The 17,016-nt window shown below is 39.3% G+C and overlaps 1 protein-coding gene across 3 annotated transcripts in view; it reads right to left on the bottom strand.

The window, feature by feature from the left end:
• WWOX (WW domain containing oxidoreductase) overlaps window positions 1–17,016 on the bottom strand; it is a 471,370-nt gene that overhangs the window by 119,910 nt on the left and 334,444 nt on the right. Inside the window, exon 9 of one of the 3 annotated variants that reach the window (XM_058813283.1) lies at window positions 12,054–12,201. The exons of the other annotated variants lie outside the window; for them this stretch is intronic. Within the exon in view, the coding sequence (XP_058669266.1) occupies window positions 12,181–12,201 (21 nt within the window). The 3' untranslated portion in view covers window positions 12,054–12,180. Of the gene's footprint in view, window positions 1–12,053; window positions 12,202–17,016 lie in introns of those variants that run through there. 3 annotated transcript variants of the gene reach the window in all.

The raw sequence follows: 17,016 nt of genomic DNA, 5'->3' as shown, positions 1-17,016 counted from the left end.
TGCTGCACTGTCATGTCCGAGAGGAGAAGAGAGGCAAAGGCTCCTGCTAATGACACATTACCCTCTTGACAAGCACTTGAAGGTTTTATTGTAAATATTCAAGATATAAAACATCTGAGATTCCCTTTTTAATTATAAAAAGCAATTTTCCGTGCCTCCCTCCGCCACCAATGGTAAAGTTTAGGCGCCGTTATCCTTCGCTTCCTGCAAACAAACCCGGCTCCTTTGTCACCTTAACTCATTGCTGGGAGGGAACTCCGGTATCTCGGGGAAATTATCAAATGGAACGCCTGGAAAATGTGCCATTCGAACACACAGCGCTCTCCTACAAAAGTTACATTGCTTCCCCCCCCCCCCCCCCAAAAAAAAGGGGAAAATGTGCATTTATATTAAGAAATTAGGAAGAGGAGGAAGGAGAGAAAAAGTCCTGAGCAAATGGGCAGTGAGCGAGTCTTTCATTGGGTGGCTCTTGGGAGATGTGCCTCTTATTGAGAGGAAAGGTCTTGCATAAACTAAAAATTAAAGATATGTGAGGTGCTGTGGTTTATCCAGCCTATTTATTGGTCTCCAGATGGAGGGCTGTGAAGCCAAAGACTTATTCCCCCTTGCTCTCATTATCAGCTGTGAGTTGTGGAGGTTAAAGAAGCCATGGGATTCCTCAAAAGAGTAAGGAATCCTAAACACTGTGATGTGGAGAACTAAAAACCTGAACAATCTTTAATCTGAGATGTACAAGACAGTCATTAATACTCCAGCCTCTGCAATGGTTGCATCAAGCATTATTATATGTCATATGCTGTTATATGTTATGTTATACGTTCATTCCTACACCCATAATGGCATAAAGTGCTCTAACAACAAAGTAGAGAAGAATTCCTGTAAATCTTGGAATTTGCCTAACCTATAGTTTTTCACCCCATAAGCTTGATAGCTAGGCTGATTTTACTCTCAGCTAAAAAAAAATGCCCAAACAGATAGCAAAAAAGCTATAGAAAAAAAAAAAAAAAGCTGAAAACAGAAATAAATCCATTTATGTGCATCCACAAGTCCACCAAGAAAACCAAATTGCAATCTGTCTGTTAAAACACAAGGAGTCTTTAAGCATTTCAGAGGGACCTGACTGAAGACAGGGCACTGTGCAAAAGGAATCCACAGACATTTCATTCCAAACCTTCTCATTACCCCTCTGTGCACAAGCAGTCTGCTCAAACTTGGCTTATTTACTGATCTTCCTTGAATTCTAAGAGTTTCCCACAGTGAGAGGAAAGATGATGTGACAGATACAGGAACTGTCCATTAGAAATTGGTGCTCTGGGTCCTTGCCTAGTTTGCTTAACAAGTGTAATGGCTGTGATGGCCACCCTGACAAGATTAGATGTGGGTTCCTTGTGAGGAGCACAGCACCGCCTCGCTGATGGCCAGGGAGCAGCAGTACATGACATGCCGCTGTGGGAATGGCAAACATTTAATGAACATAAATGCCCTTCCAGATAGACATTCACAAGGATGGAAAACAGCAGCAATAAAAGTCGCTCAGACTCACACATCACAACTCAAGGCTGTGCTTGGAGCACGCACACGATTTAAAACAATGGATACAACAGCTATTTTCTAACAAATGACATGGATTTGTATATGTGACTGCTGTGTAAAATACATTGAAATAATTAGATAAAAGTTATTTGGTGCTATTAGAAGTGAATGATTCAAACTAATATTAGATTACAAATTACTGAATCCCCAAATGCCCAAATCTTGGCATCCTGTGGTTCCTGCTTTGGGGTGAAACAGTCATTAGCACTCCACACGCTCTTAAAAAAAGAAATTGCAGCGGTCAGGCTTAAAATGACCATTTTCCCCATCTATTCACAACGATTTGAGGTTCCTAGACTGAAATATTAACAGCCTTGCTGAACCAGAATTATTCTGCTTCTCTCGCTTTCTGCCTGCTTCTGTCAGAAAGCCACGGAGCATAGAATGGCAGCGCACAGCTAACCAGATAATTGATATCTCCCCAGCCTATTCACGGTGGGAACCTGTCAGTTAGAGTCTAAAGACACATAGGCACGCTATGAAAATGAACTTACATAAGTCTCCCTGTGAACTGAATGCAGCCAACATTTTGATGTTTAATTGGCTGGGTCCGGTTTACCAGCGCACACGTGTACGGCAGGGCTGCGCGCCGCACTCCGGCTCCTCCTGACAGATCTATTTAGTCAGGAGGAGGTGTATTTTCCCAAGGTAATTGCTCAGAATCATGCTTCCAAAGTCAAACTGATTCAAACTTTGCTTATTCACTCCTTGCAGACACGCGAGCAGGACTGTTTGAAAGCAAATGAAAAATCCATAGATCAATGTACGGAGCCTTCCCCACACAGTGCCACGGAGGGAGTCTATTTCAAACAGGGCTGGTTGTCAGCAGCAGTTACTGCCAGCATCTTTTTAAATATACATCTTTCAGAGCAATGCAGGTCTTTGAGATAATGAAAGATTTGCAACTACTATATTATCCACTAAGAAGAAATGCACAGACTCAAATTGGGCGCACTCCAACGCGTAGGTCCCTACTAAGTATGAGGAAGAAATAATTGACAGTTATTCAAGTATTTGTGAATATTTTTTACCTAGACTTATTCCCCTAATTAATAGGGCATGTCTGATAAAGTGTGATTTTTAGAGACTTTTTCCTGTGGGCTTAGTGGCTCGATGTGAAAGCATTTGGAAATCATTTCCTTACACCTGACATGGCATACACAATCCCAAATTACTCATTTTGCACTTCTTTGGCTTCAAACCAACAACTTTAAAAAGGCTTAGACTGTCTCATCACTTATATGTCGCAAAGACTAGGGATAAAACTCATGTTTTACTTGTCTGCACAGCAGAACGGGTTCTAGGTCTTTCTATTGCTGAAGCAAATATCTACTCAGTATTTCCTAAAGTTTCTCATCTATTTAGACAATCAAGACATTTTTGACTCTATTTGCTCTCTCCCCTCAAGACTATAAAGAAATTGAATGATTTCCAGAGATGTTGGTCACATTCTGAATCCAAAACACAGCACTATAACAGCTACTGGGAAGAAAGGAACACAACGCTAGCTGAAACCAGGACACCAAGTCGTGACTCAAAATCATTTTGATGGAGAACCTTTAGCATCTGTGCTGCTCAAAGAAGGACAGCAGCTTACAGAAAATTTTAATCACAGGGAGAGGCAAAATCTTTGTTACACAGGGTGTTTGCACCACAGCATCCACAAGCAGCTTCCTCTCCCAAAGCTTGGATCAGGACAGCATTCCCATTGTGCTGACAACGCCTTTGATAACTTTGAGAGGCAGTAAAACCTGGACAGAGAACACCTGCAGCTCTGTTGGAGAAAGGAAACACCACCTCTTCTGCACGCCCTGGGTTACAAACCTTTATGGTTTCTTGGTTGTAGATGGTGCTATCACATTTTCCCACCATACCCTATCAACTTGTCTTTACTCGCCCAGGACTTAAAAAGTGGCACATCTGGAGGGAGAGCTATAGGGACTATGGGGAAGGATCAGCTCTCTCTGCTCCCAAAACTAAAGCACTTCTTTCTGACACCACTCCCAGAGTGTCCCTTCAGGCCTTTCCTTTTCCAAGATAATTACACAAAGGACTGAGTGTCACTCACAGCTTCCCTCCATCTCCTGGAGCACAACACGCCTCCAAACCTGCAGGGCCTGCTTACAATTCAGGTACACACAGGAGTATTTTTCCAATTTATGTAGGGTTTTTTTTTCCTCTTCTGAAAATATAAGCTAATAGAAGAAATATTTTTACACATTATTAATGCACATTAATGATAAAACTAGTGAGCATTAGTTCCAGAAGGGCACATTTTCTGTAATGATGAAGAACGATGTATAAATTAACATTACACAGCTCCACAGGTCCATTTCTGGCCCAACCATGATTAAATTAACTACAAAAAGGTACTTGACACAACCAGTGTGACACTTGAGTGAATTTGGGAGTTATGTAGGGATCTCACTGAAAACCAGGATGCTAAATAATCCATCTTACAATAGTGACCATGTTCATGTGTATTATTTCCTACCATGGGGTATTTATTCCATTTTTAACATTTCAACAAAACAAAATAAATTGAGCTTTCACCTCCATCCACAGCTCTGCTAATAAACTGGAGTTTTTCCCAAATGGTCTTGAAACAATAAATTCTTAAGCTTTTCACAGAACCATTTTTTAAAAAGGCATAGTATGTTTTAGAGATTCCTGCTATCAGTCTCTTAACACATATTAATTTGGCTCATCAGATACTCATATTTCACCATCTGATCTGGAAGCTGGTTAATCAATTAATTGGTTTATTCCTATATATTTCAGGACATTTTACTGAATTCAATAAATGACTGCTTTATCAATTCATTTTGTTAACAGGCTGGTTTCTTCATTGGGCTTAATTTAATTTGATTTCACTGTAACAGCTGACATATGGGGATATTAAAAAAAAGGGTACTTCTGCACAAAAGCAACTTCTTGGAAGCAGGATAAAGACATTCAGAGAGTTATGCTTTCTGCTTAATTTTTTTTTGCCTGTAAAAAAACAAAGCTACTTGAAAGAAGAAAGTTAAGAGTAAGTTAATTGCTTAACAAACCATAAAAAAAACATAGAAAAGAACTGAAAAGAGAATAGGGACACTCAAACTAGTGAAAATTCAGGACTATTTTTAATAATTGGAGTTCTTAGGGGCATAAGAATTATATATCAGTTTAAAAGCATGAGTAGTGTTTTGAACTTTACAGCAAAAAAAAAAAAAGAAAAGAAATCTGTTTCAATTCTTTTCTCCCCTGAAAAGATAATTTCCCCTCAAAGGCCACAAGCTTCCCATAACATGTTTTCAGAACTATAGAACTGAACACTCAGAGTTGAAGACTTTCCTTTATAGAGCAAAAGGCTGAAAAAAAAAAAAAAACCAAAAAAGAAAAGAAAAGCCAACACCCCATCCCAGAAATAAACCTGCCATTGTCATATCCTTGTGAGACTGCAGGATAATAAAAACCTCATTGTTTTTTGTTTATCAGATGATAGAAGTTATGAATTTTTAAAGGTATGTCTTTTACACCAGACAGGTTATTTCTGTAGGCTAATTTTTCATAGCCACTTTGCATTGAAACCTCCGGCTTCATGAAGATGATATTTCTAGAACAATTCTATTTTTCTTTTTTTATCACCTTAGTAGTCTTTTCCCAGCTGTATCCACAGGGGAATGGAAATACCCAATTGCAAACGTGACAGCGCTGACTTCTGCAAAGTAGCTTAATTACTCATTACGAGATTCCATCAACAGAAGCTCCGGTCTGTGGTTTTGTAATAAGTGCTGTTATCTTCCCTTGGATTTTCATTCCTTCACAAAGGGGGATATGGCAGTGCTTTCCACATCCCCATTTTATATGGAGAGGAATGAGAGAATTTTAATGCATGAATTTGATGTCATTAACAATGCTGACAGCTGTTTAATCCCAGAGGAAACAACAGCTGAGTCCCAACTGCACCACCAAAAAAAAAAAAGAAAAGAAAACAAAACAAAACAAAAAAAAAAAAAAATTAACTCTTTGGTGCATCTCACTGGAGGTACACTATGAATCAAATCACCCCTTACCTACAGTGCTTGTCAATTCTTTAGTAATCAGTAACCTCGATGATAACAATAAAAGTGACTCCATCCTGACTGCTGGACTTTAGTTCCAAAAGCACATTTATTAAATTTTCCTCCTCTAAATTAACCAATAATTAAAATTTAATTCCCCTTCAAACACAATGGGAAATAAACCAGCACAAATAGTAATGATAATACTATAAACTAGAAATATAGGTGAAGCCGAGTTCTGAAAAATAATGTTGATTAATGCAAAAGGAATAGTATAAAATACATTTTAAATGGATCCTCCAGCAGAAGTAGAAAATACAACATGGGTTATGCTGCAACTCTGTTACTGTCCAATTTAAAATAGAATGTTTAGATACAAGCCAATGACAGCAAATTTGCTTTTGTTCTGTTCATCCCCTCCCCATACACACACACATGTACACACTACAAGGACTTTTTAAGGGTATGGAATGAAAAGGAGTATTTCTCATATGTATATTTAGGATATATACCCACACTTTTTTAATGCATCTATTTTTTCATTGGTTATGCCATCATTTGCCATGTACATGGTTTTTTGAGCTTTGCTACTGATTCAAATACTAGAAGACCCAAGCTCTGGCTGATTAAGACATATCTTTACAATCTGCAGCCCTCCTGTAACAGATAAAGCTTCCTAAGCCCTGCCTTGGGAAGGCTCCCATCCATTCAGAACACCGGACTTTAAGCAGATGTCCAAAGTATTCACGTTATAAACAGCAACATTATCTGAATTTAAATCTCACTCCGTGTGTGACCATCCTCTCTTTAACAGCAGCTGCTCCCCCTCATCTGGGAGTGGGGCTGCCTCTGCAGGGGGACAGGGCCAGCCCTGTCCTGCCACACCCCATTCCTGATCCCAGGGAGGGCTCCGGGGACAGGGGTGTCCCAGGGAGGGCTCTGGGGACAGAGATGTCCCAGGGAGGGCTCTGGGGATGGGGGTGTCCCAGGGAGGGCTCTGGGGACAGGGGTGTCCCAGGGAGGGCTCTGGGGATGGGGGTGTCCCAGGGAGGGCTCTGGGGATGGGGGTGTCCCAGGGAGGGCTCTGGGGATGGGGATGTGCCAGGGAGGGCTCTGGGGATGGGGGTGTCCCAGGGAGGGCTCTGGGGACAGAGATGTGCCAGGGAGGGCTCTGGGGATGGGGATGTGCCAGGGAGGGCTCTGGGGATGTGCCAGGGAGGGCTCTGGGGACAGGGGTGTCCCAGGGAGGGGTCTGGGGACAGGGGTGTCCCAGGGAGGGGTCTGGGGACAGAGATGTCCCAGGGAGGGCTCTGGGGACAGAGGTGTCCCAGGGAGGGCTCTGGGGATGGGGATGTGCCAGGGAGGGCTCTGGGGATGGGGGTGTCCCAGGGTGACAGAGCTGGACGAGCTCTGGGGAGGCAGCAGGCTGTGAACTCCAATCCCTGCATCATGAAGAGCACAAAGGTCTCCCTGCCACACTAAACTCTGGGCACAGCAAATGTGCTGCTCAAATGCCTCCTAACAAGATGTGCAGTCATATTTTCTTGTGGTTAATATGGCAGAGGATGAGGGAAGAACAGATTTTTACCTTTTGATGTTCAGAAACAGTTCATTCTCAATAGGGGAATATTATGTGACAAATGTGTCAGACTCCTTTTTTTTTTTTTTTTCCTGTGGTAATATTGCTCTTTGCAAATGGCACACATCCAATCCAATTGAATGTAATAAAATGAAACAATCTGTGCCATCTTCAATGGGTTTAATCTATACCATGTTAATGAATCCTTAAACAGACGTGCATGATGTTTTCCTGAAATACATGTAGTTATACTGTGCTCAGTGTACTTGTCAGCTTGAAAATAATTTCTGCTTGAGAGACCACCTGCTATCATCACCCTATTTAGAAGCAGCTCATATTTATTTGGAAAAGAGAAATAATAGTTAAATAAAGAAGCAACTTCTCTTACCCAGGAAAGGACAGTAAAATGGCTTGGATCCTCTCTGCACAGTCAGGGATATTTTTTTTTCTTTCTTTTTTTTCCCTTTGCACCAGCTGCTTCCAAAAATTTCTGGTACATTTGTACTAATGCAGCAATAGGCAAAAGCTCCTTATTCTCATCTCCCAGTGTACCCCCATTTCCTTCCTGATAAACTAAAATATTAGAGTTGAAAAGATGAAGTGAGTTATGTGACAGGTTTCAGGCATTATGCAATATGGGTTGCAGTACACTTTATCATACAATTTTAAGTTAATAAATATGCCAGAAAAGCATATTTGTAATTGATGAAATACCCAAGTACTAAGTACACAGTATATGTTATTCTTCTATTTACACTCTGCAAATGGAACAAAGAAATATTATGCTTCTACTTCCTAGCACTTATTTGCTGAAAAGATGGAGTAAATTAAATCAACTTTTCCTAAAAAGATACCTAAAATAAAACACTTTCTGGCAAAAAATAAAATAAAATCTTTCTGGCAAATACTATTAGCAAAATCACCAGTTTTCACACACAAAAGAATAAAAGATTAATCAATCAATCAATAAGGTTGTGAGAAACTGTATGAACACCAGGATAGGTTGTATAAAAGGACACCTGAAGAATGTTTAGCCAAATAAACCCAAAATCAACAAACTCTCCAACTATCTGTGCAACTGGAGGTGCACGACCTGTCCTGCTGACTGTGTGATGCTAACAGGACAATATACAAGCTCATTTTGGGTTTGTGGGATTTTCTGGTTTAGTAACCAGAAAAAAGTGCAAAATAGTGTAATGTTCACCACCATGCAGAGGAATCAAGAAATACAATTTTCACTCTTTGGACCAATAGCAGATTAAAAAAGAGAGATAGGAAGAAAGAGGGGAAAAGTTCCATGCCAGGGCAATATTTGCATGCCAGTTGTGTGCTAATCAGAACCACCAATTTGAAAAAGTGAATTTTATAATGGCACAATAAAAATTTGTCTATGTCATAGATAACCACATTTGAAGCACATACTTAGTAAAAATATAATGTGTGGACTATATGTTTGTGGGGTTTCTTCATTTCAGTGAGTGCTACAATGTCATCATGTGCAGAGAATGGACTATGCTGGTTTGAAGGTGAGCAGGTAAAAATAAGTTTGACACAGCTGAGGAATCCATAACTGATACTGGCCTCTAAACCTGAGACATTTATTGTTTTCCTTGAGGTAAAACATTAATTTTACACCAGCTTGCTGTTGGGATCAGGCTCATCTCATTGTGCATAGAGATGATCTTCAGTATCTTTGGCAGGAAAGCCCCTCCCAGCTGACAGCTGAGGTGCCAGGATTTAATAGATGATTAGATAACTCTCCTTTCTGAGCAACTGAATTTTCTCCCTGTTTATATCTTCATATTTGTGTACAATTTTAAAGGTGGAGGGAAATAACACCACAAAGAAAATCCAGCTAAGACACTGCAGTAACAACATGGAAGAGCCTCTGTGCTGCTGTTCTCATGAACAATTTTACATGACACAATTTTTATGTTCAGCCTAAACATATTAACTGCAATAGGGTTTTTTGGGGAAAAAAAGAGCTTTTAGGGGTTTTTTTCTCTCTTTAACAGTACAACTGCTCACGTCTGTAATGGGTTGCTGCCACAACAAGCTTTACATCAAGTTATCTTAAGAAACCACACGGAAATGTCAGTTCTGTTACTGCTAAGTGGCATTTCTGATCCAGCACATCCGAGGAGCTGGACCTCAGAGACATTGCTAATTTGTTTCCTGGTGTAATTCCAAGTGTTGGTTTTGAGCTGAGAAATGCTTTGTTGTGTTTTCTGTGGTGCCTTTTACAGAACCCTTCTCTGTGTGTTCCAAGGTGGAAGCTGAGACTGTTGAACTGACAGTACCTATATTTGTATGACTGGTAGTAAGGTTGCTCCCATCACAGAAATTCTTCCTTCCACCACACAAAGTCTTATTTTTCAGGGCCATGCAAACCCAAATATAACCCCAAGCTTCCTCTGAGCTGATGATGACAAGAATAAAATCATCCATAGAGTCATCAAGATCACAACCCTGAAGACAAACCTGGGACGTTGAATTCCTAGCTAAGGGCATACAGGTCACAAAAGATAGTGGGTTTCTTGTCAGGATTCAGTATGTCAAAGGATGAGAAGAAATCTTTAATTAATAAACAAAGATCTGATCTTTGGAGACAAATAGAAATACAAAAAATAAAGGAAAAATGCTGAGAAATCTTGTCAAGTTCTAACATAAAGTCACTCAGATGCTTTCTTAAAGCTAATAAGCAGTGGGACAGAAATCTTTGCTGTGTTTTTAGTAGATTCTGAAAATGTCTTCCACACAGAATTAAAATAACCAGATGTGCTTTTTTTGTTGCATTTTTACATTTCTAGTATTATTCCTGTGCAAACTAAACAGACACATTGCTTAAACACAATGAAGATGCCTTCTCAACATCACCAACTGAAAATTTACTTTAAAAAAGTTTGTTCCTCCTAAATTCAAAACAATTTCCCTTCCTTCCTAAGCAACAGTGATTACTCCAGCCTGCTGTTCCCTTCTGCATATCTGAGTTTTACTGATTATCAATAAATTCAGCAGAGCTGCATCTTGTTTCAGGAATTCTTTGAGCATCAGAGATTATTTCTGGTCAGGAATGACAGAAAGCACACTGCACAAAACATTTCTGCATCAGTAAGGGAATACTTTACAAAGAATAAGTCATATTATTTTAAACAGGAAAAAAATTCCTAGGATTTTGATGAGAATTATCTAGAGGAAAGAATGGCAATGATGGAAGTTCAGGCTGTCAGCAGAGGTCACAGAAGGCGACCCTCAAATATTTCTAAATCTTAAACATGTTGCAACTCGTCAAACTTTGTGTAAGATTCTAAAATGAAAGATGAAATTACATCAAAACTTAATGTACCTGTGCTAGAAAATAAAGTCAATTAACTTTCAATTCATGGATAAAAATATTCATTCAAGACCCACACTTTCAAATGGTGGTAGATTTACAAGAATATTAATATTTCTGTGACTGTGTTAAATGTCTTGTTCAGCTTACTTTAAACGTGGGCAAAAGAATGGTGATTTGAAGAAAAATCAGACTAAGTTGGTGGGTGCTATGCGTTCTATTGAAAAGTGTTTTTAAATTATTTCAGACTCATAAAATCTTTCCACAGAGAGTGCTTTGAAACTGCAAATTAAATACAGAGCTTCTATGAACTGTATCCATTTTTCCTGGAAGCACAGATTTCCATGGGGGTTCATACCATCTTTTTTTGTCTGTTACACCAGCTAATAATGGAGTGAATTTGCAGTAATAGGGTAAATGTTATTTTGATGACATTATCTGATTAAATTAAAGATGACATTAAAAGCACCATTTCAATGGGAATCAAAACCTCTAAAAGCAACTGTGGCTGAACACTCAGTTGCTCTGTCCCAGACTTAAAAAGACAACACAATAATTCACTTATATAAATGAAAAATAAATTCAGATGACATTTGAGTTTTAGGAAGGCACATCTTCAAATTATTAAATGAAACATCTTCATCTATGAAATAATAATGTTCTAGAATTTGTATTTTTATATGGACACGATTTGAATCTCTTTACTTATTTCAATCTATTTTATTTTTGTATGAACAAAAAAGGTTCATACAGCAACAAACATACAAATATGCAGCAAAAGAAGCTAAGACAGGATTGAGAACTGAAATTGCATCTGCTGGCACAGTGACAATAAACCACCAGAACCAAAGATGGAAGAATCAGTCACCTTCTTCACCATGGAATTTAACAAAATTCATAAAAAGATGAGAAATCAACTTATACATGACTGAAGGGTAAAGAACAGAAGAAAAAGAACATTAAGGAAGTTAAACTTACTGGAGGTTTTCTGGTGCACAGTACTAAAGAAGTTGTAAAATAAACTCCTCTTATGAGCTCCACGTTCACATACATAAATCAAGTGAGTGTTTGAAAATCCCTCGAGTTAAGCCCTCAGAGATAGAATCTGTCTAAGGAAACATTCCTGAGGCAACGTGACTGTGTTGTGAATTACAGAGGCTCCACAGGAGCAAGACACAAGATTAAAGGGGCGCAGGGCTTGGGCCCCATCCTGCCCACAGCCGGGGGAGCGGTGGCATCTCTGCTCTGCACGCGCAGATCCAGGGAATCGGGGAGACCGCGGCTCCAGGGCTCGCCAGGATGGTGCTGCAGGCGCCAGGGAGGAACTTGAGGCTGCTTTTCCCTCAAGGGATCCTTGTGCTTTGTGAAGTGCACAGGCGATGGGTGAGCACACTGCAACACCTCAGTGGCTCTGTTTGCTCCAAGGACAAACCACTCAAGGCCAGTTGAGGATGAACCCTGCTGCAAAGCACCAAAGTCTCTCTGTTTTGGAGACTTCCCCTCTTACTACAGATACTCATAAACCTGAATTTTCACTTTCTCCGTAATCCCCATTGTTAAAAGATGACACTGACTGTGGAGAGGTGTCCATCAGGAAGTGGCATGAGGTCAGGACATCAGCATAAGCCTCACAATTTCTGCAGCACGTACTAAAATTACAATGTAATTCAAATTAAACCCTAAAACAAGCTCCAAGGAAGCAAAAGCCAAGAGAACATAGACCTTTAAAACAATTCTCTGTAACAAGCCTTTATAAATTCATAGGTTTGCAGGGATATCCATGAGAGGATTCAAGAGAGCTGGGGGAGAAACAATTCAAGAAATGACAAACAATTACAAATAGCTGTCCGTGCCCCCACCCTCAATGAAAAGGCGTCTATCAAAAGACTGCCAAAGGTCACCAGCTGTAAAGAGACAAAATATTTGTAGCATTTTGAATACTACTTCAAGATAATTATATGCAAAACATTACTTTTTAGTAGATAATACTGTATTGTATTCCATGTTTTTTACATTATACCCACCAAAAGAATGCACCACCATAAAAAGCCCATACACTCACACAAAAACCCCTCAACAACAACAAAACAAACCCAACCAAACACCACACACCCCCCCTGAAAAAACACCCAAAACCACAAAAAACAGAAACCCAAGCAAAGCAGAACAGGTATTCTTTGACACACTGGCACATAATTTGTAAGTCACAAACTCTTAGGGCATGAATTGCTAAGGACATCATAAATCTTACACTACTACATAACAACAATTATTGTATATAAAGACATTCTACCAGATCTTAAAAACCACAGGCTTTGGCCATTTCTAGATATTTGTTGTCAGGGATGTTCCCCTCTGCTCTAACCCAAGTGAAACATTTGATGCCATGTTTCCCAAAATAAAAGAGAGTAAATTTAAAACCTGGCAGCAGTTCCATGCAGTAAATCTAGGGCTATACTTTACAACATACCTGTCTGGCACATAGATTAAGCAGATGATATTTGCACATATGTATTTTCTGGCACTCAGTGAAGTAAATACCATATTTTTTTTTATTCTTATCACTGTGATAAAGTTGTTGGCAAGGGGTTTCTGTTAGAATCATTGAGAATAACATTCCTCATAAACTCAGCTGGAATACCAGCCATAAGCAAAGTTGCTTGATTTCAGCCTCTCTTCTTCAACAGTTACTGATGTATAATTGAGAATTTTAGAGTGGGATAATTTTGGATGACATGAGAAACAAAACTCTTCAGTGAATTTCCCATGGTTTTTATGGAAACAGTGAAATAATTTTGACAGTAATAAAATTAAACACTTTAATGAGTAAAAGAATAATAGAAATTTAAACCACAGGATTTTCTGTGCTTTAAGAAGGCAGGCATTAAAGTCAAACATGAATATGCTGTATATATTCTCATGTTTCTTTTAAGGCACAACATAACTTTTATGTTAAAGTCCTAAGTTTACCATTTTTTCTTGGCCAATGAGTACACATCAAAAAATCAATGAAGTAACAGAATTATTACCATGGTCTTTTGGATTTACTGCACCAAGGAATATGAATAATTAAATGCAGTAAGATAAAAAAATGGGACATCACTTCTATCTACCAATTCCACATCCACAAGGCTCACTCACTCACAGATCTTTGGAGACATTTAAGATGGTGTTTAATTAATGAGTGCATGTCCAGCTCAGAAGGGTTATGATGTCCAATTATATTTTCAACTGCCAATGATAGAGCATGTATAGAAACTTTGTTATACCTAACCATACTGAAAAATAAACCACTCTTTAAAGATAAAAATCCATTCCCCAAATGACCACTGACAAAGAGAGATGGAGCATTGTCATCAGCATAATCAAGTGAAAAATGCTGAAATATGATTTAGAAAATATTGATATCCATTTTGGGGAGAATAAGTTCACCTCAATTTGTGATGAAGAAAAAAACTGCACTAGATTGAATCAAAATATTTTGTTAGGTCATCATATGCCAGAGATATTTGTACATCTTGAAACACATCTCCATTAGCAGTCACAAGCCAAATAAACAGGCTGAGGAAAAAACGACATAACTTTGCAGGATTGGTACTAAAGTGGATTCTCCTTATGACTAGAAAACCCAACTGAGTATCATGTAAAATTTGCAAAAAAACTCCACATTTTCAAGCAAAATAAAGGCGGATTATCTTGAATTTGACATATTAGTTCAGGAAAAATCCATCTGGGCCATCACTAAGCTATTTAAACTGTTTCTCTGCTTACAAATTTAATTATCAGACTTTCATCTGTTCCATTCTTAGCTGCAACTGCTGGTACAGGCCTATCTCATCATCTTGGTGAATATCTGACACCCAGGAAAAGCCCAGGAACACCAGCTCCACTTTTCATAGAAAATGCATAGTCAGCTCCTGAGGGAGAAGCATTTTGTCCATGTTTCCAGTGATATTCCCCAAAGGATCCTCCAGAGGAACTGCCAGTGGCGCAGGTCAAACACCTTCCCTGTCCTCCAGATGGAGGAAAGCAAGGCTTGGAAAAGGGGATTAGAACAACAGAAATGTGTTCAGCTGTGAAATTAAAAGTAGGACAGCATGACATGCAGCATTATGCGTTGAGCTGAGTCAAAAACAGCAATTAGGCTAAACTGAAATACCAACACACTTGTAAGCAGAGCAAATGGGTGGTTTGGGCCCATGCTTTGACTCCTCACAGCAGAAGCGGTCACCTACCCGTCCCCAAGGACCCCATTACCTTCCCCATGTCCTCAACCCCATCTGCAGGGTCTCCAGCCCCTCTCCAAGCACTGACTCTGCCTTTCCCTGGAGCCCCTGCAGAACCATCTCCCCATCCATCCCTTATCTCCTGCACGTTGTCCCCCTGTGCTGTCCCAGGTGGGTGCTGTGTCCTGGAGCCCACATGTGCCAGCTGGCAGCCAGCAGCCACTCAGCAGATGAAAAAGATGAATTTTTCCTCCTTTCCTGCAGCAAGAGCACTAAATTGAGTCTGGGTCTGCTGCAGTTTGGGAAGAACACAGCTACTGGAGACTTCAGGACTATTTGGTATTTAACAGAGTTCAAAAGTTAGTGGGAGGTACTGACTGACAAACTGGTAGGCAAACTGAACAATGAGCATGAAAATACAAAACCAGCTGTCATAAAAGCACAGATGTTAACAAAAATAGCACCACAGCAGCAGGTTCCAGGCTGCAGAACAGTCAGAAGTGCACACAAGCATTGCAGCATTCAGCTAAACAAGCAGCTGCAGCATAGTTAGGGATCAAAAAACAGGTATGTGTTCACATGGTTGCACATTTAAACTCCTAATAAATTGCCTGTCCCAAAAAAGTGTAGTGGATACATAGTGACAACAAATAGGAAGACAATAACTAATTTAGAGAATAATTGTTTTGTAAAAATGAAACAACCTAACAAACACTCTGATCTCGTGGGTTTTCAAGGGTCTACACATTTTCCCTGCCATGTCCTGAAAAACAGCAAACTGTTTACTTCTTTTACTTCTTGCAGCCTGTCCTTGGTCACAAAACTGGAATGTAAGAAACAAAGTTATTTAATTGCTAGTGTTTTGTCAATAGCATTATTGTATGACCACTGCAAGGCAAATGAACCTGAACTTTACCAGCAAAGCCTTGAAATGGTTGTGAGAGCAGCCTAAGATATTATTTTGGAACACTTTATATACTTCCCTCTTATAGTTTGAAATTACATTCTCAATTTAGAATACACAGGCAGTAAAATCTCTTATAAATAGCTGGTAGGTAAAACATCACTTTTTACAGTGCCAAAGCCTGTAGGACACAGGGCAGGCCAATTACTACAGTGAGCAATGCAAAGTATTATCCTCTGGCTTTATTCTAATAACTGGTTATCTGATTACAGCCCCTGCTCTGGCCTCAGCACAGACTACATTCTCCCTCACCACTGATGGTACATTTCAGAAACCCATTAACAGCTAATTCACCCAGGAAACCTGAGATTTCTGTATTGAGGCATGAAAATTAACATTCCTCATGCAAATGTCCAGTTGGAGCAGCTGTGCCCAGTCTTTGCTTAATAGAACCTTCCAAAAGAAAAGGAAACACCTTTTCACTCTCACCTGCGCTGATACTGAAAATCCTCAATGCACCTGTCCCACAACAGATGTGGAAATTTAGCTATAGGATAGACATAAATGCTGGAGACTTCCTGTATCCATCTTTTTCCCTTAAACTTTAAAATATTAATGTTTCTATATTGCTTCAGGAAAAGGCAAGAAGTAAAAATTTAAGTGGCTTCAGAAAATATAACATTGATCAAACTCATTTGCTAGATATTAAAAGGGTTTTGAATTTCTTTGGATTTTTGCACTTCTTTTCTAGATATTTTAAGTATTTAAGAGAAGGTTAATTTCTTGTCTTGTTTATTGGACAGGTTAATTCAAAAAAGTGATTGTATGTTATTAGAACATTGAACCCCAGAAGAGTTCTTCTTGCAGATCCACACTGCACAGTCCAACAGCAATCCCATAACACTGGCCTGGGCATTCAGGTTTCACAGACATGTCAAGAATTTCTACAAAAAAACCCTGACATTGGTCAAGGAAGTCAAGTATCACAGCAAAATAAATGCAGCTCCAGGACAAAAAAAAAAAATAAAAAAAAAAAGTTTTCTACAAAATTTTGACTGTAAAATAGAGGTTTGAAAATTTATGGTCTGTGGGTTTTTGAAGGTCATTGGAGGGAAGTAAGACTTGTAACAGTAGTAAGAAAATAAGTAAATTCTCGGTGATATTTTGGAGCACTGCTTGGTATTGCTCAAAGTAACTTTGTACAAGTGACTTGAACAGCAACAGCCCTAAGCCAGGAACTTGGGACAGTACCAACCAAAATTCCTCCATAATATTACCTTTTCCATAAGCTGCTCCTTTATTTTCCCACAAGAATGTTATGTGAATACAAATAA

Source organism: Ammospiza caudacuta, chromosome 13 (assembly GCF_027887145.1).
Source record: "Ammospiza caudacuta isolate bAmmCau1 chromosome 13, bAmmCau1.pri, whole genome shotgun sequence".
Classification (NCBI taxonomy): Eukaryota; Metazoa; Chordata; class Aves; order Passeriformes; family Passerellidae; genus Ammospiza; species Ammospiza caudacuta.
This window is presented reverse-complemented; position numbering and strand designations above follow the sequence as displayed.